The sequence below is a fragment of the Apus apus genome, chromosome 2, assembly GCF_020740795.1.
Source record: "Apus apus isolate bApuApu2 chromosome 2, bApuApu2.pri.cur, whole genome shotgun sequence".
NCBI lineage: Eukaryota > Metazoa > Chordata > Aves > Apodiformes > Apodidae > Apus > Apus apus.
The window spans coordinates 4,213,000-4,232,943 of NC_067283.1; the positions used below are offsets into that span (position 1 = coordinate 4,213,000).

General features: G+C 40.7%; 1 protein-coding gene across 3 annotated transcripts in view; it reads right to left on the reverse strand.

Annotated features, from left to right (window-relative positions):
* MINDY4 (MINDY lysine 48 deubiquitinase 4) overlaps positions 1–19,944 on the reverse strand; it is an 88,112-nt gene that overhangs the window by 53,254 nt on the left and 14,914 nt on the right. For 2 of the 3 annotated variants that reach the window (XM_051610395.1, XM_051610394.1), the window contains exons 6-9: positions 5,405–5,463; positions 4,950–5,059; positions 3,748–3,864; positions 676–764 (exon numbers count right to left, since the gene is read on the reverse strand). In XM_051610395.1, the coding sequence (XP_051466355.1) occupies positions 676–764; positions 3,748–3,864; positions 4,950–5,059; positions 5,405–5,463 (375 nt within the window). The remainder of the gene's footprint in view (positions 1–675; positions 765–3,747; positions 3,865–4,949; positions 5,060–5,404; positions 5,464–19,944) is intronic. The other variant, XM_051610396.1, reaches the window with a different exon arrangement.

Below are 19,944 nucleotides of genomic sequence, written 5' to 3' on the forward strand. Positions count from 1 at the left end.
CAAAAGGTGAACACAAGAAGTCTGGTACTTAAGTATTTTTTTAGACATAATTTTCCAGCATTTCATTGAACAAGCTCTGTCCCTTTAACAAAGTGACAAGTATGTTAATAATCAAAGTAGTCCCAGCAAGTTTCCTTGACACTAGCAAAACTTAAAAATACTCCTTTAAAGTAAGTACTAACCACACACACAGAATTTAAATTTAAATTCAAATTCTACTAAGGAGTTTAACTGTGAAAGATCAAACACATTACCAAGAATAAAAATTGGAGCTGTAATTAATTTTTCCCCCACCCCAAGACACTTAGTGTCAAAAACTGCATGAATTTCATGGTCTTTCAAACCTTGACTACATTTTTATTTGAAATTATATCTCCACAGGATCTCAAGGTTAAATGATTTTCACTGGCTTCAGTTCAAGCTGCTGGATTTCTTTTTGGAGATTCTTGGGTTAATTACAAGCAAGTAATTATACAAATAAAACACCAGCCTCTAAATTCCTACAGTTGAAAGGGAAATAAATACAAGTAAACCATATGCTACGTTATTTCTCTCTCAGAAACAAAGAGAAGTTCAATAAGTTCAAACTCAAAAGGCTCCCGAGTGGCTGCAGCAAAGGAAAATAATAAATGACTTCTGTATGGAAAAGATTTCTGATGTCAGTTGGTGACTTACCAAGTGTCTTTATTCCTGTTACTGTCTGCAAAGATAAGCTGCTGTAGCACACAAGCTTGAACTGCAGCCAGAACTCCACATGGGCCACCCTGAGGGCAATAATGGGACACTCCATGAGCAAAACCACTGGCACTCTTTGATGCTGGTGAAAACTTTTGCAAGCCCTGTGCTTCCATTCAGGCTCAAGCCATTCTTACATCTCTCCACACCCATGACTTTGTAGTGCTCTCTGTTGCTCTGTTTTTTTCTGTGCAAGCCAATGAAAATGGGTGTTCTTAACTGGTATGGTGTTTCTCACCTGCTTTTCCTGAAAATGCCTGGACATGTGTAATGCCAAAGGAAAGTTGTTGGGTTTTTCATCTGTTCAGTGATCATGAAAACAAATGAAAGATCTCAAGGGTCAGTACTGGGACTGGTGCTGTTTGACATCTTTGTCAGGGACATGGACTGTGGAATTGAGTGCACCCTCAGCATGTTTGCCAATGACACCAAGCTGTGTGGGGTGGCCGACACGCTGGAGGGAAGGGAGGCCATCCACAGGGACCTTGACAGGCTGGAGAGGTGGGACCATACCAGCCTCATGAAGTTCAACAAGACCAAGTGCAAGGTCCTGCAGCTGGGTTGGGGCAATCCCAAGCACAAATACAGGCTGGACAGAGAACGGATTGAGAAAAGCCCTGAGGAGAAGGACTTGGGGGTGTTGGTCGATGAAAAGCTCAACAGGAGCTGGCAACGTGCACTTGCAGCCCAGAAACCAACAGTGTCCTGGGCTGCATCTAAAGAAGCACGGTCAGCAGGGCCAGGGAGGTGATTCTCCCCTTCTACTCCACTCTTGTGAGACCCCACCTGGAGGACTGTGTCCAGTTCTGGAGCTCCCAACATAAGAAGGAGACGGACCTGCTGCATTCCATTCCACGAAATTACCCCAGGATCACACTGCTGACATGTGCTACAGTTGCACCCCTCATTTCCTTTGTAGGTGAACAGGCTGTGATGAAGTAATTTAGGATCAGTTAAACTCCTCTCAAAAAACTGAAGGAGATTGAAAAATGTAGCCAGCACTGCTGTTATCCAAGAACAGTGCTGCCAAAGAGACCAGTTTAAGTCTCAGGTTGTCCTAAGTACAGCATCAAGCCTAAGAGAGAGAGACCTTCATGTACATGCAGGTTGCCCAGGATGCAACTTAGAAAATAAAGGCCCTGTAACCAGAGAAGAGGTTAGATATCAAGACCTTCCATCTTCTCATTTATAACTCAAACAGACACATACTGCCTCTCTATCATTACTTACATAACTAATGAGTGAATTGGCTGAAATATGTTAAGGAAAAAAGCAAGGTTTCTTTCAGTCCACCAGAGAAAGTTTCCCAGTCAAAAAAATTACAGGAACCATTCTAAATATCTTCCTATGGCACCACCTATGGAACTTAACATAGGAGAGAATAAAGCAATTGTTCAGTTGAAAACAATTTTGGGAGTGAGGAGGAATAGTATTTACACTCTGAAATAAACACATCTAAGCAAAACACTCTGGTTTACCATTCCTGTTGTGGAATTTACGACAGGGAATTGAATGGGCAGGGAGTTGCTAGAAGTGATGACACATCCTATCTCTAGCAGCAAGGTCTGGGAACACCAACGTGACATTTACTGCAGATCAGTGAACATTACTGCCATTGTTCCTTCTGGAGTTTAAATAAACATTTAATTTTATTTTTATTTTTTTTTCTGCTCTTCTTTATTTAAACATAAGCAGCTTTCTTCTGAGATCATCAGCCTAAATAAATATTTAACTAGACAAGGTAAGTTAACGAAACATCTTAATGTTTATCAGGCATTGTCTCTGCCCCAAAGCCTCTCTTCCTTTCCTTTCTCTACAGTACAAAACACTCTACTTCTCTCAGGCCAGATAAAGATTTTTTGCATCCATGCAGAAGCTTGATAAGTGTTTTCTAAAGAGGAGTTTGCTCCTTTCCTAGTCTGTACTGAAGTCCTCAGGTTCTTGCACTTATGAGAAGAGACCTGGTGCATGGATATCCCAGAATCACACGTAGAGAGTCACAGGGCAGAGGCAAAAGCATTAAGCTGCAGCTGAGGAGGATGCATTTTTATGATGGATCTGTTCGGTTTTGGAGGCAGCTACACATCCTGTGCCCTGAGTGTGGTCCCTGGACTGAGTCAACCCATGAGCCAGCTGAGAAACCAGGCTGGCACACTGCACCCAGCAGACAGAGCAGAAGGACAGTCTGAAGCCCTGCAGTCTCCCTCTGCTAGAGTCAGGTGCCCAGGCGAGCTGACAAGATAGACAGCAGATGGGTGAGTCTCCCACTGAATTCCCTAGACCTGACAGATCTTTGTTAGCTATGGATTGGTTTCCAGGCTGACCCATAACCACTCATATTGGTTTTACCAGCTCTGGTCACCACAGGGACCTGCTGGGGATTTTAAGGAGGGCCACTTAGTAGATGATGCCCAGGAATTGATCAAAACTTTGTTTTGGGGAGGAGCTGGCACCTTGTGGCTGCAGAGAAGGATTACAGTAACATGGCTGCAAAAAAGATGGTCCCACCAGCAGTCCCAGTGTCCCAGTTCCAGTGACACTGCAAGGGCATTTGTTCCCTTTTATTTTGGGAATGAGGCTCATGATGTGATTCCCCCATGTCTTTAAGAGGCAAAAATCTCCCTGGGATTTGCCAGGCACTGTGGGCAATTCTTGCTGCATCCAGCTTTTTGAGAAAGATCAAGCTCCATCTTAAAACTTGTTAATCATTGCCCCTACATATCCTTTCTCTCTCAAATCCCACCCTTTATCTATGTCCTTTTATTCTTCCACCACCAGTAGCTTTCAGCTGAAATGGCTTCTCTTCCTCCCTAGGAGTAACTCCCCATCACACACACACATCCACACTTTCTGTAGCTACTTTAAGATTCCCTCAAAAATCCAGTGGTAACAAGAAAAAAATTAAAGAAAAAGATGAGTCTTTAGAAGACCTTCTTTTTTCACTCCTGATACAAACAGCCTTTGTAAACACAGTGTAAACAAAGGTCACTTCAAGGAAACCACTTACAGTACCTTTTTTTGCACAATGCCATATTTTAGCTGGGGGATGTTATTAAATGTAAAACTCTGTATTTTCCATTCTTCACTGAAGCAACAAAGGCTAGAGCCAAACAAAAGATTTTTTAATTCCTATAAGAAAAAAATAAAGAAAGGAAGACATTTTAAAAACAAATAAAAAACATAGGTATGTTCTCTTGCAGTAATTTGTAGAAAAGAAAGGAGGAGTGTGGAAGGGTAATGACTAACTCACTGTAACCACCCTTTTCTGTTTTACACATACTGTAAATAGCAACACTCAAATGAAGAGGAGCAATTTTTTCCTTCAACTCACAATGCTGTGTGCTGCTCAGCATAGGAAACTGTTCATGCAGCTCGTCTGGGGCACAGTTTCCCATTGAAAGAATTGCAGAGTATTGTCTTAAATTTACCAGCTACAAGAGCAACACCTATGAATAGTTACACTGGGGAGAAAAGGACCCTACTGGGCATGGAATGGAGAAAAGGCAGCTTGTTTTGGCTGTCAAAGTTGCTGGTATGAGATAAATATTACTCAGCTGCTTGACTGCTGTATGTTGGATGGCATATAAGCTCATGCCCAGTTCAGATCTTGGCCCTGAACAACTGCAAACCACTGCTCTTCAGGAACAGCTAAACTGAAGGAATTGCATTCATGCTAAAGCAAAGCTGAGCAAACGAGAAGTGACAGTGCAGTGTTGGCACAGTTACTTGGACCTCTCTGATCTAGAAATAAAATAGGAAGACACCCTCATTATCTTTTCTGTGTTGTTATTTTTTCCGTCTGTCTGAATGGGAACGAAAACACTTAAAGTTCCATCTCTGCTCAAAATAAGGAAGGTAAGCAAGGGAGAAACAGTGACAGGGAAATAATAAACTTGTTCTAAACCACTGTCAATTTAAAGCACTGGAGAATAAGCACATGAATAACTGACAAGAGGCATTAATAAAACAATACAAGCTTCATTAATTCAAGCTATTATCTGGGTTTCAAGTGGGCTGATGCATTCTGGCATGCTCTTCTGATATTCTTCTGAATTCTGGACAGGCATCCCTATGTTACTTTTCAACCTGAACACAGCACATGTTCAATCACACACCAACATGCAACACAGAGGAATCCATTGCAGCTTTGGCTAACTTAACTGGCATAAAGTTATCACACATCTAATTGTATTTACTATCACAGTTAGTCTTACTTTTGCAAGAGAAATATCAATTGCCTTTGATGATACTTGATGCATGTGGAGTGTTGAAAGATCTGGGTTCTTACTAACTTCTCCAGTTAGTTCTTCATCTTCAACATCAACTGAAAGAAACAAAATAATAATAGAATGTGTTGCATAAATAAAATTGCTTCCCCAAGCAAGCTCAGTGCCAGGGCGTCATGAATATGACAATTAACACTTTCTTGTCATCTGTCTTTATAAAAAAGAAAATATAGTTTTAGCCAGAAAGGGCAGATAAAAAATAGTTGAGCCAGCTTTGTTTGATTACTTCCTAAGGTTTTTTTACCACTTTTTCCCAACAAGTTAACACCAAATGTAATTCCTCTGAATCAAGAGTTACAAAAGAAGCAACTCACACATATTTGGTTACAGCTGCTCTGGAGAATATGAGGACAAAAGCCAAAGTGAAGCTTGATATAACTTACCTAATTCTAGGGCATCTTTCATCTGGTCTGCTTCATAGCAAGTGGATATTGGAGACTTCCTACATTAAAATTAATTTAAAAAATAATTACTAAATGTTCATTTTTAATTAGAAAAGTTGTTCAAATAAACAAGAAGAAATATGCAGCATGCCCACACAAAGATATATATTTTTTATAGAATCATAGGATTACAGAATGGCAGATTGGAAAGGACCTGAGGATCATCTGGTCCAACCTCTCCAGGCACTGCTGTAGTTGATATGAGGTGGCTCAGCACCCTGTCAAGCTGAGACTTGAAACTGTCCAATGAGGGGAATCTACCACTTCCCCTGGCAGACTATTCCAATGTCTGACTCTCTTCATGGTGAAAAATTTACCTCTTGTGTCCAGTGGGAATCTTCCCAGGAGCAACTTGTGCCCATGTCCCCTTCTCTTTTCCATGTGACTCCTTACAAATAGGGAGTCTCCAGCTTCTTGGGAACCACCCTTTACTGGAACATGGTAATAAGGTCATGGTACTGGAACATGGTAACTAGGTCTCCCTGAAGCCTTCTCTTCTCAAACAAACCCAGTTTTCTCAGCCTCTCCTCATATGGAAGGTCCTCCAGTCCTCTGATCATCCTTGTGGCCCTTCCCTGGACCCTCTCCAGCCTGTCCCCATCCTTTTTGTATAGTTGCATGATGTGTGTATAGATTTGTGTAGATATACATATATACACACAGAGGCTGTGTGTGCAGAGAGAGATAAGAAAAAATGCAGACAGGTTAAAAGCATATTCAGTGACTTTCACCTTTAGCTTTTAAGATGTTCTATACAAAGGAGCTCAGTTTCATTAGCATATTTGTATAGAGAAAAAATAATGACAGCAAAAACTTTCCCAAGAGAAGGAAGCTGAACTTCAGCAGCTCAGCAGGAAAGGAACCCAGCACAGAGCAATACACTGCCACTGACTCAGGGTTTAAGTCCTGTTTCAATACAAGTTTCATTTCACTTGTTTGTTTTCTGTATAGGCCAGGTCCTGCAAGCTCATATGGAGGGGCAGGTTTTTCACTGCCCTGAACGTCAAGTGAAGATGTTAACACAGATGTTACTGCTTCTGAGTTTGAAGGATAAGGGCATAAAATAAAACTCAGGTCCCTGACAGGACGAGATTCAAGTTAGTCCTTAAACAACTGAAATATCCAAATAACATAAGTGAGAATAGGTATTAGACTGGCTTCCTTTACCAGGGTAATTTTCCAGTCCACTAGAATTGGTTCAACTGCCCTTGTGATTTAATTGTATACTACATAAATAACAGGCTAAGAATTCATATAAATAGCTACTAAAAAAACCTGGCTGTGAACTAAAATAGAATGTGAGATTTTCAGAGATGAGATGGGTTTATTCTTCCTGTTGAATTTGTACCAAAATGCATTCAGAACCAAGGAAAAGTTTCAAATCACTACAGTAAAAAATACAGTATTTTTTTTTTTTTCAAAAGAGCAGTACTGAATCATTGCCTTTGGAAAAAAAGGTATTACACTGACAATCCTTTCAAAAATAGTATGGAATAATTTCCTCAGCAACATTCTTTGTATGCACGATACTATTATAGTAACAACTGCTGTCATATCACATACTTTCCATTAACTTAATTTCCTTTTGCAGTGTGTGAAAGATGAATAGAAACAGAACACAGATCCCACTCAGGACTTTTCCAGTTAAAATCATTTTGGCACCTTTCTCCCTGATGCTCTTTGATACTATTGGAAAAGAAACACTTCTCCTTTTCTCTATAAACAAGTTAAAGGATTAATGCAAAGAGATGTGGATGGTGACAGTTCAGAACAGATGGAATAGAAATGAATCACCCATGTTACTGGGGACTGGAGGTAAAAACAAATAGGATGCCCAGCAGGTCAACAGAAATAAGAGGACTGAGAGCAACTTTGTATAGTAGCATTAGTAGTATTGAGCTCTATAACAGTATTTTTAATACATTATAGAATTTAATTTAATTGACTGTGATATATTTTAGAATGCAATCTGATCACCCTCTACTTTGTGATAATACTGAATTCTAGCTGAGAATAGTATTTTAATCTCTCCTGGTCATGGGAAGGGTCTCAATGACACTAAATCTGCCCTCTTTTCAGCCAAGTACTCATGTCACTTAACTGTACTTACACATCACCAGCATCCACATTTTTGGTTTGTCTGAGATCACACACTGTTGTCTCATTTCCCAGAGAATAATGCGTTGCTCCCTGGGTCCACCCATTTTGATCTCATTTGGCAAAAAAAGAGCTCTTGACACATAAGAATGCAGTGCTGCAGATTATGGCAACCTAGCCAGGCTCAGCTGCTGCTCTTCAGAAGGGCTTGGGTCTCCTACAGGTACTGTGCATGTCATATCTTCTAGTTTCATTACATGTCTTAGATACCTTAGCACCTCAAATAACAATACATGCCTAGTTTTAGGCACCTAGATCATTCCCTACATCAAATTAGCACCCTTCATTCATTGTCCCAAACACTTCTCCTCAGTAGTGTTTAATCTGGAAAGATCTATAAATGAAAACAACCGTGGTACAATTCATGCAGAGCTCACCTGGCATCAGTTTTATTAACATTATTGTTTTCTGGAAACTCTAAAGGATTTTGGTTCTACACTCATTCCAGGAAGAACCAAGCCCAGGATATAAAGTGCTTTGAAATCTCAAGGCACAAGGAAATTCTCATCAAGTTAAGGAAAGTGTTGACATCAAAGATGGATGTAGGGTGTTTTCTGGTTAAGTGGGGTATTTTTGCAGGTGTAGGTTCCCTCCTTAAGGAGAACTTCTGCTTCTCAAAACACTGTCAGGACATTTGCTGCAATTTCCATTTCAGCAGATGGATACTGTTCCAGGAAAATTTATTGCACACATAAAACCATACCGTTAGAATACTTAGAAAGGGGGAAGTCATCCATCATGGCAGAAAAATGGGACAGGAAAAAAATATGTTTCACTATAAACATACTATACAGGACTTTCTCTAAATATTTGAAGGCTTCTATCTGACCTTCAAGCATTGCAGAAAACTGAATTTACACAGAAAAGCTGAGCTCACAGAGAAAGCACTTCTGGGCACAATAATGCATGTACATTCCACCATTTCCTATTTATACTACCCTACACAACAGGTCAAATAAACAAAGGGGATTCAAATAAACACTGATCACCAGTGGCTTGAAGGTGACTGTCAGTAAGACTTATTTTCACTGCCTGATTCCAACAGGTTTTCTACTGGACCTATATCTATGCTGCATAATAATTTAGCATCAGGAGGATGCCTAGAAGTCACATCACAATCCTACAGTCTTGTGTTGTTATCACAGAATCACAGAATGGTGGGGGTTGGAAGGGACCTCTGGAGATCATCTAGTCCAACCCCCCTGCCAGAGCAGGATCCCCTAGAGCAGATCACACAGGAACATGTCCAGGCAGGTTCTGAATGTCTCCAGGGATGGAGACTCCATAACCTCCCTGGGCAGCCTGTCCCAGTGCTCCATTATGCCACAGACAGACATACAGGACATCTTGCTACAGAGAGTAAGATCTGGAGAGGAGGTAAGATAAAAAATTAGACTATTGCTATTGGCAAAAAGATGAACAAGACCATTATATGCAATGGTGTTTGCCTCTGCTTTGGGGCAAAATTATAAAAACAGAATTACTGAAAACTATCACAAAGATGCAAAGGAAATTCTCATAACACCAGGCAATATATTTCCATGGAAACAAGACCCTGTCAAGGAGATTTAATACAAATTCTGCCATGCTTGCAGGTCTGCTTGACAAAGGTAACAGAGCTCATACATTTAGTTTCTCCAGCCTTTTAGTTAAGTACTGGATTTTATTTGTTTGACACATTAGCAGTGTGAAAAATTAATTCATAAACAGATGGCTCAGTGACAGATACAAAAAAATTAAGTGAAAAAAATTGTCACTGAAAGGGTGTCACAGTTTTAGCCAATAAACTCACACACAAATCTGCTTTTGTCCTGCTGAATTTTAATAGTTGTAGTGACAATCCAGGAGAAAACTTCAGCATTGCTGGGAAGAAGGGTTGTACATGAAAAAAAAAAAAAATCATAATCACAGGTTGAGCTAGAAGATGGTTTGAAGTGCATGATGAGTTCACCTGCACAGAATGCTGGTAGTGAATGAATATTTATCTCCAGCTATAAAACTAGAGTTACTATAATAAAAGTATAGCTCCTTTATTTATACTGTACTCTATGAACACTTTTTTGGTGTAACACCCTCCACATTGGAATTTTCAAGGGGCACAGCACCAGCCATGTGAACTGAGAATTGATTTCAGCAACTCAAAACAGTCAGCAGCAAAATAAACAGCTATCAGCAAAATAAACAGCTATCAGTAAAATAAACAGCTAACAGTAACATAAACAGTTATCAGTAAAATAAAACAGAGAGCTGAAATTCCATTAAAGAAAGACACTTACAAGTCAGCAGCTGAGTCACTATATAAAGCACTGAGAAGTGTGCCCAGGCTTCAACACTCAATCAGTTCACATCAGTGGAGGTGAAGGCAACGTCCCCATTCTGCTCATCACCTACAAAGTCCTCACTCTGCCTGGTTTAGCCTTCAGCTTTCAGGCCGTCTATTATAAGGATCTGGAGTTTTCATGGCCTTACATTTCCTGCTAGAAACCTCAGATTTTTAACAGCTCAAACCACTGCAACCAGACAGATTTTAGCAAAATAAATTACCTTCCTGAAAGCTACTATGAAATGTTACATTGAAAGAAGGCAAGAGCTTACATGGAGGAGTGAGCTAGTTCTCTTACTTTAAAAAAAATGAACACAGATAACAGCCTATGGGTGAGCTCATGATCTGCAGAGAGCACTTGCCTCCTGTTAAAGTATTCTTCACAACACAAAGGGGGACAAAAATCCCCTGTGCTACCTGCAAACAGCTGATTGCTCATAAGGTGCAGATGATTTCTTATTGCGCTTCCTACCACTCTCTGAGACCTCCCTGTGTGGACACAGTGAAAGGACACGGTGTGAAGCTCTACCAGCAAAATAGGATGAATGCTGTCTGTTCTTGATTTGCATTTGAGAAGATCCAGAGTCCCTCTGTGTTCACATGAACGAGGCAAATTCTCAATTGACTGAATGCATTTTAGGCAATGGGCTGGACCTTGCCAGCTTTGCATCCTTTCTAAAAATAAAGAAGTGATACAGAAGCCATTTGCCATTTCCAGTAACTGCAAAGTGCTTCTTCCCATGGAGTGCTGGAAAAACACTAAAAAGGACAAACGGCAGCAGACGCAGATGTTATGTGGAAGGCTCTGATGCCATAAATCCATTGGCACAAAACAAAAGGCACAATAGTTACTTTTATTTTAGGTTCTTTTTTCCGGTCCAAGCATTATGTTATAAAGGGTGTTACGCAACGCCAGATACTTGAAGGTTTTCACTACTGGGTGATTTGGCAATGACAATATCTCTCTCTCTCTCTCTCTTTTTTGTGTATGGGCTGGTTAAACCCATATTCCCCAAAGATGACCCCTTTTTTGTTTGACAGCCATTGTCAATTGCAAAAAGTCAAATCAAGACTTATTCCCCTGCTGGCAGCTGAGCACGCTGCCAGGAGGGTTTGGTTGGTCTCCCAGGGAAGATGCCTATTGCACTATTCTGACTGTGCTTCCTGCCTGCAAAGCCACACCAAAACACTGACAACAGCTTGAGATGAGGCCACGTGCTTCTTCGTGTGGCTAAAGGACAACGCCTGGTGCTACGCAGGGATCCCAAACAGCCAGAGATGGAAGGAAATGTGCAAAGGTAATTTACTCTTAGGCTGCTCCAACATGCATTCCTTTCCGTTCTTTGATCTGAAATCTTGCACTCTGACTCAACTCCTATTTCCTAGAAATGCCACCGTTGCCCAATACATCCTCTTCCTCTCATAGAGGGGAAAAAGTAATTAATTCCTCAGACGTTGCTCATACACACTGCATGGCACTGAGCAGCCTGGCCCACACTGAAATCACTTGGGGTTTCTGACTGAATTTCAACACACTCTAGTTTATATTATAGTTTATATCATAGGCCATCTGAGCACAGAGCTCATTTCACAGAATAGGCTATCAAGGTAATGAGTAATTTTAGGAACTGCTCAGCGTCTCACAGGATCAGAACTTTATTACTTTCCAAAATGCCAGACATTATTTTTTAGCTATCTCATCTGATACTCCGATTTTGTATATAACAGTGAAGTATTACAGCCCACTGGGCAAACAGTACAGACTTCAAAATATTCACTCCTCCTAGAAAACCTGGGTGTACACCAAAATGCATAGTAGAAAAGACTGGAGCCCATCATAACTGTTGGGTAAATTATGTACATAAAAATAACTGCTGGATTTTTTTTTTCCTTTTGAGTTCAAAATTCAATTTTATTTAAACAATATAATTAAAATGGGAATGTTGGTCAGTAATTTTTATGAAGTGTGACATTCATACATTAACCTTCATAAGGCATTGTATTTTCCTGTTTCAGTTGTAGCCCATATTTAAAAGAGGGAAGCTGCTTCAACTCATGTTTCTGTCATGAGTCCAGAGTCACAGAATACCCGAGGCTGGAAGGGACCTCTCAAGCTAACCTAGTCCAACCTTCTGCTGAGAGCAGGTTCAACAGATGAAGGTTGCTCAGGGGCAGGTCCAGTCAAGTTCTGAGCATCTCCAAGGATAGAGACACCACAGACTCCTTAATCAACCTGTTTCAGCATTTCCACCCTCATAGGAAATGATATTTTTCTTATTTTAACTGACCTTCTTGTAGTTCAGTTTGTGCCCATTGCCTCTTTTCCTGCCATGGCACCACTGAGAAGAGTCAGGCTGTGTTTTCTTTATTCTCTCCCCAAACCCCATGACATATTTCTCCGTATTAGTATAATCTGCTTAGAACTTTCCTAATCTGATCCTCCCCTCCTGAGGGTAATTGTTCCCTGCTCCAGGCACCGAGTGCTTCAGCCTCTTCTGTCTCTTTTGTTACCAGGTCCCCTGCACCATTCAGCAGTAGGTCCACAGTATCCTGAGTCTTTCTTTCCCTGATGATGTACCTGAAGGAGCCCTTCTCATGTCCCTTCACATCCCCCACCACATTCATCTCCAGGAGGGCTTTGGCTTCCCTAACCCCAACCCTGCACACTCAGACAGTGTCTCTATACTGCTCCCAAATAATCTGATCCTTCTTTCACTTCTTCTATGCTTCCTTGTTGTGTTTGAGTTTTCTCAGGGGCTCCTTGTTCACCCATTCAGGTCTCCTGCTGCATTTGCTTGACTTCCTGCATGTCACAAGTTCTTGAGCTTGGAGGAAGTGATGCTTGAAGATCAACCAGTTCCCCTGGGCCACTCTTCTTTTAGACCTAAGTGCTATAGTATTTTTTCCAAGCAGGTCCCTGAACAGGCCAAAGGTTGCTTTTCTGACGTCCAGGGCTGTGACAATACTGTTTGCCATGCTTTCTCCTTCCCTCTCCTCATCTCATGGTTGCCACAGCCAAGCCTGTTCCCAACCTTCACTTCCCCAACCGGTCATCTCTTGCTTGCAAGGACCAGGTCTAAAGGATCACACCCCTTGACAGTTCCTTGATTCCTTGTCTCAGGAAGTTATCATCAATGCAGTCCAGAGACCTCCTCTGTTGCTTGTGTTCTGTTTTTTTGCTTATGCTGATGAGGGGAATGATAAATCCTGCTCTGGACTTGCTCAGAAACTCAGGGCCAACATTCTCTGCCAATGTTCTAATGTAAATCAGCAGAGCTTGTGGCCAGGGAAGATGCAGAATAAAAATGCATGACAGGATCTTGGCAGTTTTAAACATTCAATCATGTATAACTGGAAGGTATAGGCTTGGTTCTCACACAGACAATAAGATGGTTTATTCCTGTTAATAACAGAAATTCTGGATATTAATCATTTAAGGACCATAACACTTTGAAAACATTATTTTAAAAGTCTCATATCTAAAAGAATAATAAAACCTGCACATTTTTAAAGGACTTAAAGGATTTTTTTGAGGAAGATTAGTATTTTGTTTTCCTCTAAGGATGCTGTAGCTGCATAAAAGTGAATTTTCAGGAACTTCTTATTGGATCATATGAAAGGGAAAAGGCAGGAATGTTCAGTAACACTGTACTGGTCTCCATTCAGGATGAAGAAAGCCACAGGTGGTCCAGAAAGCAAAGCAAAGCCATTCACAGCTTGTCAGTGTTATATAGAAATGCAGGGAATTAAGGGAGTTACCTTTTCCATAGGAACACATATTGCCTTAGCACAGAAAATTAGACAATTAGACAGACTTCATAATTATACTATAAAGGCACCTCCGGAGAAAAACAAACTAAAACACTGAGGAGACAATTTGCATTCAATGTGCTTGAAGCTGAAAGTAAGATGGCCTATGTCTGTGACAAATGGCAGTGAAAAATGTGCTAATGTGATTTTATAATGCTGAGAATTAAGTCATGAGCAGCAGGTGACTGTTCTTGTCCTGTATTAGTGAAAGTCACAGTGCAACAAAGTTAGGGCAGTCCTTACATACATAGAAGAAACAGAAAACAAACCAATAAAACTGAACAGTGAAACAATAGCAAGATTTCAGAGTGCAAAATATTTTTTAAAAAACCAAGAAGACAAGCTTTAGACCAAAAAAAAAAGCCCAAGAGAACACAAAAAATATTTAGGAGTATTTTACAGAGGTGAAAATGTAGCAAGGAAATGGAAGATCAGTCAAAAAATCAACTTAATCTATGGATAATGGGCAGAAAAAAACAAATGCAAGGTGAATATAAGGGAAAAAAGACTAAGGACTATTCTCCTTGTGCTTGGAGGTTCTCCTCCCCCTCTACTCTAGTGAGACCTCACCTGGAGTATTGCATCCAGTTTTGGGCTTCCCAGTGCAAGAGGGACAGGGATTTACTAGACAGTCCAGCTACGAGGATGATGAAGGAACTGGAACACATGTCTTATGAGGAAAGGCTGAGAGACCTGGGGCTGTTTAGTCTAGACAAGAGAAGACTGAGAGGGGATCTTATTAATGTTTATAAATAGCTGAAGGGTGGGTGTCAAGAAGGAGGGGCCAGTCTCTTGTGCCCTGTGATAGGATGAGGGGCAATGGATTCAAACTGGAACACATGAAGTTCCACCTCAACATGAGGAAGAACTTCATTACTGTGAGGGTTACAGAGCCCTGGGACAGGCTGCCCAGAGAGGCTGTGGAGTTTCCTTCTCTGGAGACTTTCCAGACCTGTCTGGATGCATTTCTGAGTGACCTGCCCTAGATTTAGTCCTGCTCTGGCAGGGGGGTTGGACTTGATGATCTCCAGAGGTCCCTTCCAATCCCTAATGTTCTGTGATTCTGTGACTGCTTGACACTGGAATATATTCTCAGGGGAGACATGTCACGTGTCACTTGACTCATTTAAGACTGGACTAGACAAAACCCTGGAAAAAGTATTATAGCAAGTATAGAGAGAGTGATGAATAATCTGCCACAGAAACAAATGACCTTAAAAGTCTTTTACATCTGTAATTTGTAAGATTCTACGAAATATGAGTAATGTTCCATTAAGGAACTTGGTATCTATGGCAATTCACTAACCCTACCCTATTGGTGTTAGAATGCAGAGCACTGCTAGAAAAAGGCTTATTACCAAATAATGAGTGATATTTTGGGAACCACTAGAGTGCCCAGCTGAGGCAAAGTTGGTTGAAAGACTCTTGCAAAAAGAGACATTCTGACTCTGAACTCACTGGCACTTACTTTCCTGGTGGTGGAGACGAAGTACACCAGAGATACTTAGGTTTTGGTTGGAAAAGGCATCTGAAGCCAAGATACACAGTCATAAAACAGCCCCTACTGTCTGAAATATCCATCTGTACTGGCAGCCTTTGGAAAGGAAACCACTAACTCACATTCAGTTTGTAGCCAAGACTGCCTGCAAGGCAAAGGAGGGTATGGCAGAGACAATTAGAAGAACCGGATAAGTAGGGTGATTGCTCAAATGAAAGGATGAGTGGAGAATCAATTATCCTTCTTGCTCCTGAAATCTCTGCCTTTGGACAATGGGATCCACTGCTGTATCCTTATGCTCAGTAATAGCAGGAGGAAATTTCTGTTCTGATGTAATGATATTCCTGTTTCTTTTTCCCTTTCTGATCACCATTCCCTTTCAGCTTCTATGATATTGGCAAAACAGCCATCACTTCAGGTCCTGATTGCTAAGTCCTTTTGTTCCCTGGGGTCTTTGATTCCAGCTTTACACTTTTTTCTTCTTTCATTGCTCTTATTCTAGTTTCTATAGTTTGTTTTTTTTTTTCTTGGAATTGGGGCAGGGTGGTTGTCTGGCTTTATACATGAAAACTAGAAGTTCCAACATCTAAATATGTTGGTTTTAACTACCAGAAGGGAAACTCAGCTCTACAGATAACATCTGACCATCTAGTTCAGGCGGTTCCACTACACTGCAGAACTGCCCAGTCAGAACACAGCTGGCCAGCTCAGATTTACTCATTTAGAAACTATTCAGCTGAGAAGTGGAAGGTTTCCACACCACCACCACACCTTACGCTGATAGAATTAAGGGGCATGAAAAATTAGGAGAGCACTTCAACTTCAGAGGCTGCATAAGCGACAACTGTAGCTGAGACAGAACTGTTTCTCAACTGCCCTGAAGCAGTTTTGCCTGCCTTTCCCCAGTTTTGTTTGCTCAAGCTGTGAAACACGGGAAAATCCTGCCTTCTGACACCATTTAGGCTTCTCAAGTAATTCACTGTTCCCCACGGTTTCTCGGTAAAGCAACAGAAAAATTTTAATCTGAGGTCAGGCATCAGCTTCAACAGGTATTTATTCTATTCTGGGTGCTCAGTTTATTGATAAATCCTTGTAGGGGATCCAGCATTAAGGAGAATCACAGAATGGTTGTGGTTGGAAGGGACCTCTGGAGGTCACACAATCCAACTCCCCTCCTCAAGGGAGGGCTGACCCCACCTCAAGATATTAAAGGTGGCCAAGAACCTTTTCTCCCTGCCATGCAAGGCTCTGCTCAGGTTAAAAGACTCAGGAAAGTCGTGAATAGTTTGCAGTGTTTCATCTTCATATGTTCCCTCAACACCGTTTCTCCCAAGTTCCTGTGGAACTTGGAGCATTTTAACAAAATCGTAACTCCAGACAAAGCAACATTTTAGTTGGAATCTTGGACCATTCACTTGAATGGTCTATTTTTAAACATATAATTTTTTATTCCCTTGAAAATCTCAAAATAAAATAATAAATAAAGAAAACCTTAAAAGTAGTGAGTCACCCACATTTTCCTTGTGCCTTGCACAAACTAACACTACCGAGAGGAACAAGGACTTAACAAAAAGAACAGAGAGAAATCCTCCTTTGAGAAGGAACTATAAATAACAGCCTCAAAATGACCTGAAAGGATAGATGGGGTTTCAAATTCTCCACTGAAGTGTCACTGAGATATAAATGTGATTTTTAATTTGTTAGGTTAAATACAATTCCTACGAAGGAGCAGGGAAGAATCACTGAGATAATTCTGTATACATACGTGTGTGCAGTTTGGTAGGATGTGCCAATACTGCATTATGTCTTCACATGTTCTTGGAGAAACATTTTTCATTTCCTTAAAATAGAAGGTTCTGCAGTAAAATAATAGGAGTGCTGTACACATTGCATTAGTTTACACAATGAGAAAACTCATCAACAATTTACCTTTGCAAGATTAAGTCACATAAGAAAGTACCACAAACTGACTCAAAGTTAATTACTTCTCCTGCACGATTTCTCTGCCAAAGCAAACCTTTCTTTTTCCTTATTCCCTTCATATATTCATCACTGTACTGCTATCATGTAGTTTAGGCAGGAAAAAAAGAAGGTACTGTGGCCACTGAAGATTTATATCTGAAGCATTAAAAGCTAAAGCCATGGAATATAAAAAGACAGACATCCAGCTCCTGAGAAAAGTAAGTTTAAAACCCAGATTGAAATAGTCTTCTGATAATGACCTCCTGTACCTATGGTTACCATTTCTAACACCACAATTTATATGCTATAATAAACAAGGCTGCCTGAGTTCAAGAAGCATTTGGATGATGCTCTCAGGGACATGGTGTGATTCTTGGGGTGCTCTACACAGGGACAGGAATTGGACTCAATGATGGGTCCCTTCCAACTCAGCAGATTCGATGATAATATGAATCGAGAAATTAAATGAGCTCCTGTTTGTTGGCAGCTGAGGACACATGAAGATTTGCTGCCACCTAGATATTGCTTTTTTTTCTGGATGATTTAAAAATCAGGAATTCTTAAAAAAAAAAAAAAGGCATATAGATTGCATTCACAGTTAAATCTGAGTAGGTGTGCAAACTGTATGGCATGTTATACTTTATGGGATAAATCCTTGTGACAGGGGAAAGAATACACTCATGAAGCAGAGAGCTACCACTGACTCAACAGAACTTCTGTTCTCCCTGTAATACACGTAAGAAAACAATCCTTTTCTTCTCATTTTTTGTGATCATTCTCCCTTTTTTTGGTGAAGAATTCAGACATCATATTGCCAGGTACTATGTAGATAAAGAAAGATGCTGGTGAATGAGCTGTTCTTCACCTCCAGCTTTTGGTGATGAAAGGAACAGTATGTCTGCCAGGGGATAAACATGAAGTACAGGCTATACTGAAAAAATAACAAGTAGCTTTCTATTAAAAGTCAGTATTTTATTATAGTTATGAGCAATTAGGTAATAACTGCAGTTAATCATTGGCCTTTTTAACCATCACTAGGTCTGCCTGAATTTGAAAGGAAACACTCTCAGCAGTAACAGTTCAATAACCAAGCAAAGACTACAGCTCCATCATTAGTCTCCAATCGATGGATTCACTAACTTCATTCCAATTTCATAAAAGGAAACAAGGAATTGCAGCAACAGCAGTGCAAATAAATGTATTTGTATTTTTTTTTCCTATCTGTGGTGGGTGTGTTGGTCTGTCATTTTGGAAAACTCAGTGCTCAGACTTGACTTCCGCAGCCCTCTTTGTAGGTAAGCATTTCATTTGGGTCACCACAGAAATCCAACTCCCTCCTCACTGTGAAGACAGCAAAATGGCTCCTATTTGAACCAAGACAGAACCTCCAGTTCTTAATGAGGACAAACTTTTTTGTGAAATCACAGAATCACAGAATGTTAGGGGTTGGAAGGGACTAGTGGAGATCATCAAGTCCAACCCCCCTGCCAGAGCAGGACTAAATCTAGGGCAGGTCACTCAGAAATGCATCCAGACAGGTCTTGAAAGTCTCCAGAGAAGGAGACTCCACAACCTCTCTGGGCAGCCTGTCCCAGGGCTCTGTAACCCTCACAGTAATGAAGTTCTTCCTCATGTTGAGGTGGAACTTCATGTGTTCCAGTTTGAATCCATTGCCCCTCATCCTATCACAGAGCACAAGAGATTGCCCCCTCCTTCTTGACACCCACCCTTCAGCTATTTATAAACATTAATAAGATCCCCTCTCAGTCTTCTCTTGTCTAGACTAAACAGCCCCAGGTCTCTCAGCCTTTCCTCATAAGACATGTGTTCCAGTTCCTTCATCATCCTAGTAGCTGGACTCTCTCAAGTAAATCCCTGTCCCTCTTGCACTGGGGAGCCCAAAACTGGATGCAATACTCCAGGTGAGGTCTCACTCGACCTGCTGGACACAATTTATCATACCTAGGGCTCTAACTTCCTGTTCACACAGCAAGATTGAAATATCAAGTCACAAATCTGGCTTCACAACACAGTCACCCCTGCTCACAGACTTCATGCAGTAGCAACGAATTCAGTAGTTGATGAAAAAGAAGCACCATCATTTTTTTTTTCATTAAAATGTGAGTCAAAATCCCGTGGATCTGTATTTCCCCAGGCTATTTGCATAGCTAGGTATTTCTGCCCAGTCAGTCTGTAAGCATTTCTTCAATAACACTTAGCATGTCTTTTGATGCCCAGCAGTGGAGTTGCTTCCTTTTCTCCTCATATGGAGACACTGGATGCAGCCTGTGTGCAACAGCTGCTTTGTTTTCATATGAGGAAGAGAATGAAAAAGTACAACTGGAAGGAAAAGTAAGATTTGCATGTCTTTAGTTTTCTATAGGATACAAAAGCAGAATTGCAGATGCCTGTAAATGAACTTTTTGTGTCCCATCAAAAACTATATAGATTTTCAGCTACTCATCTGGATACTTAATTAGCACTTAGGACAGAAGTGTCAGGTAGGAGTAATAGAGAATGGAAGATGATCCAGAAAAACATCCACACCTATATTGTCATTTCTCAGTCCTCAAAATGCTGAAGTTCTCTGGCTAGATCCTGAAAGGCTCTCCATACAGGGCAGGTTTTGGCCCAAGGGATAAAAGTCTTGCAAGAGCCAAGTCTTATATTGTAATAGTTGATATTTATTTGGAGTCTCACTTCCACTCTCTGTCACTTCCACTTAACTTC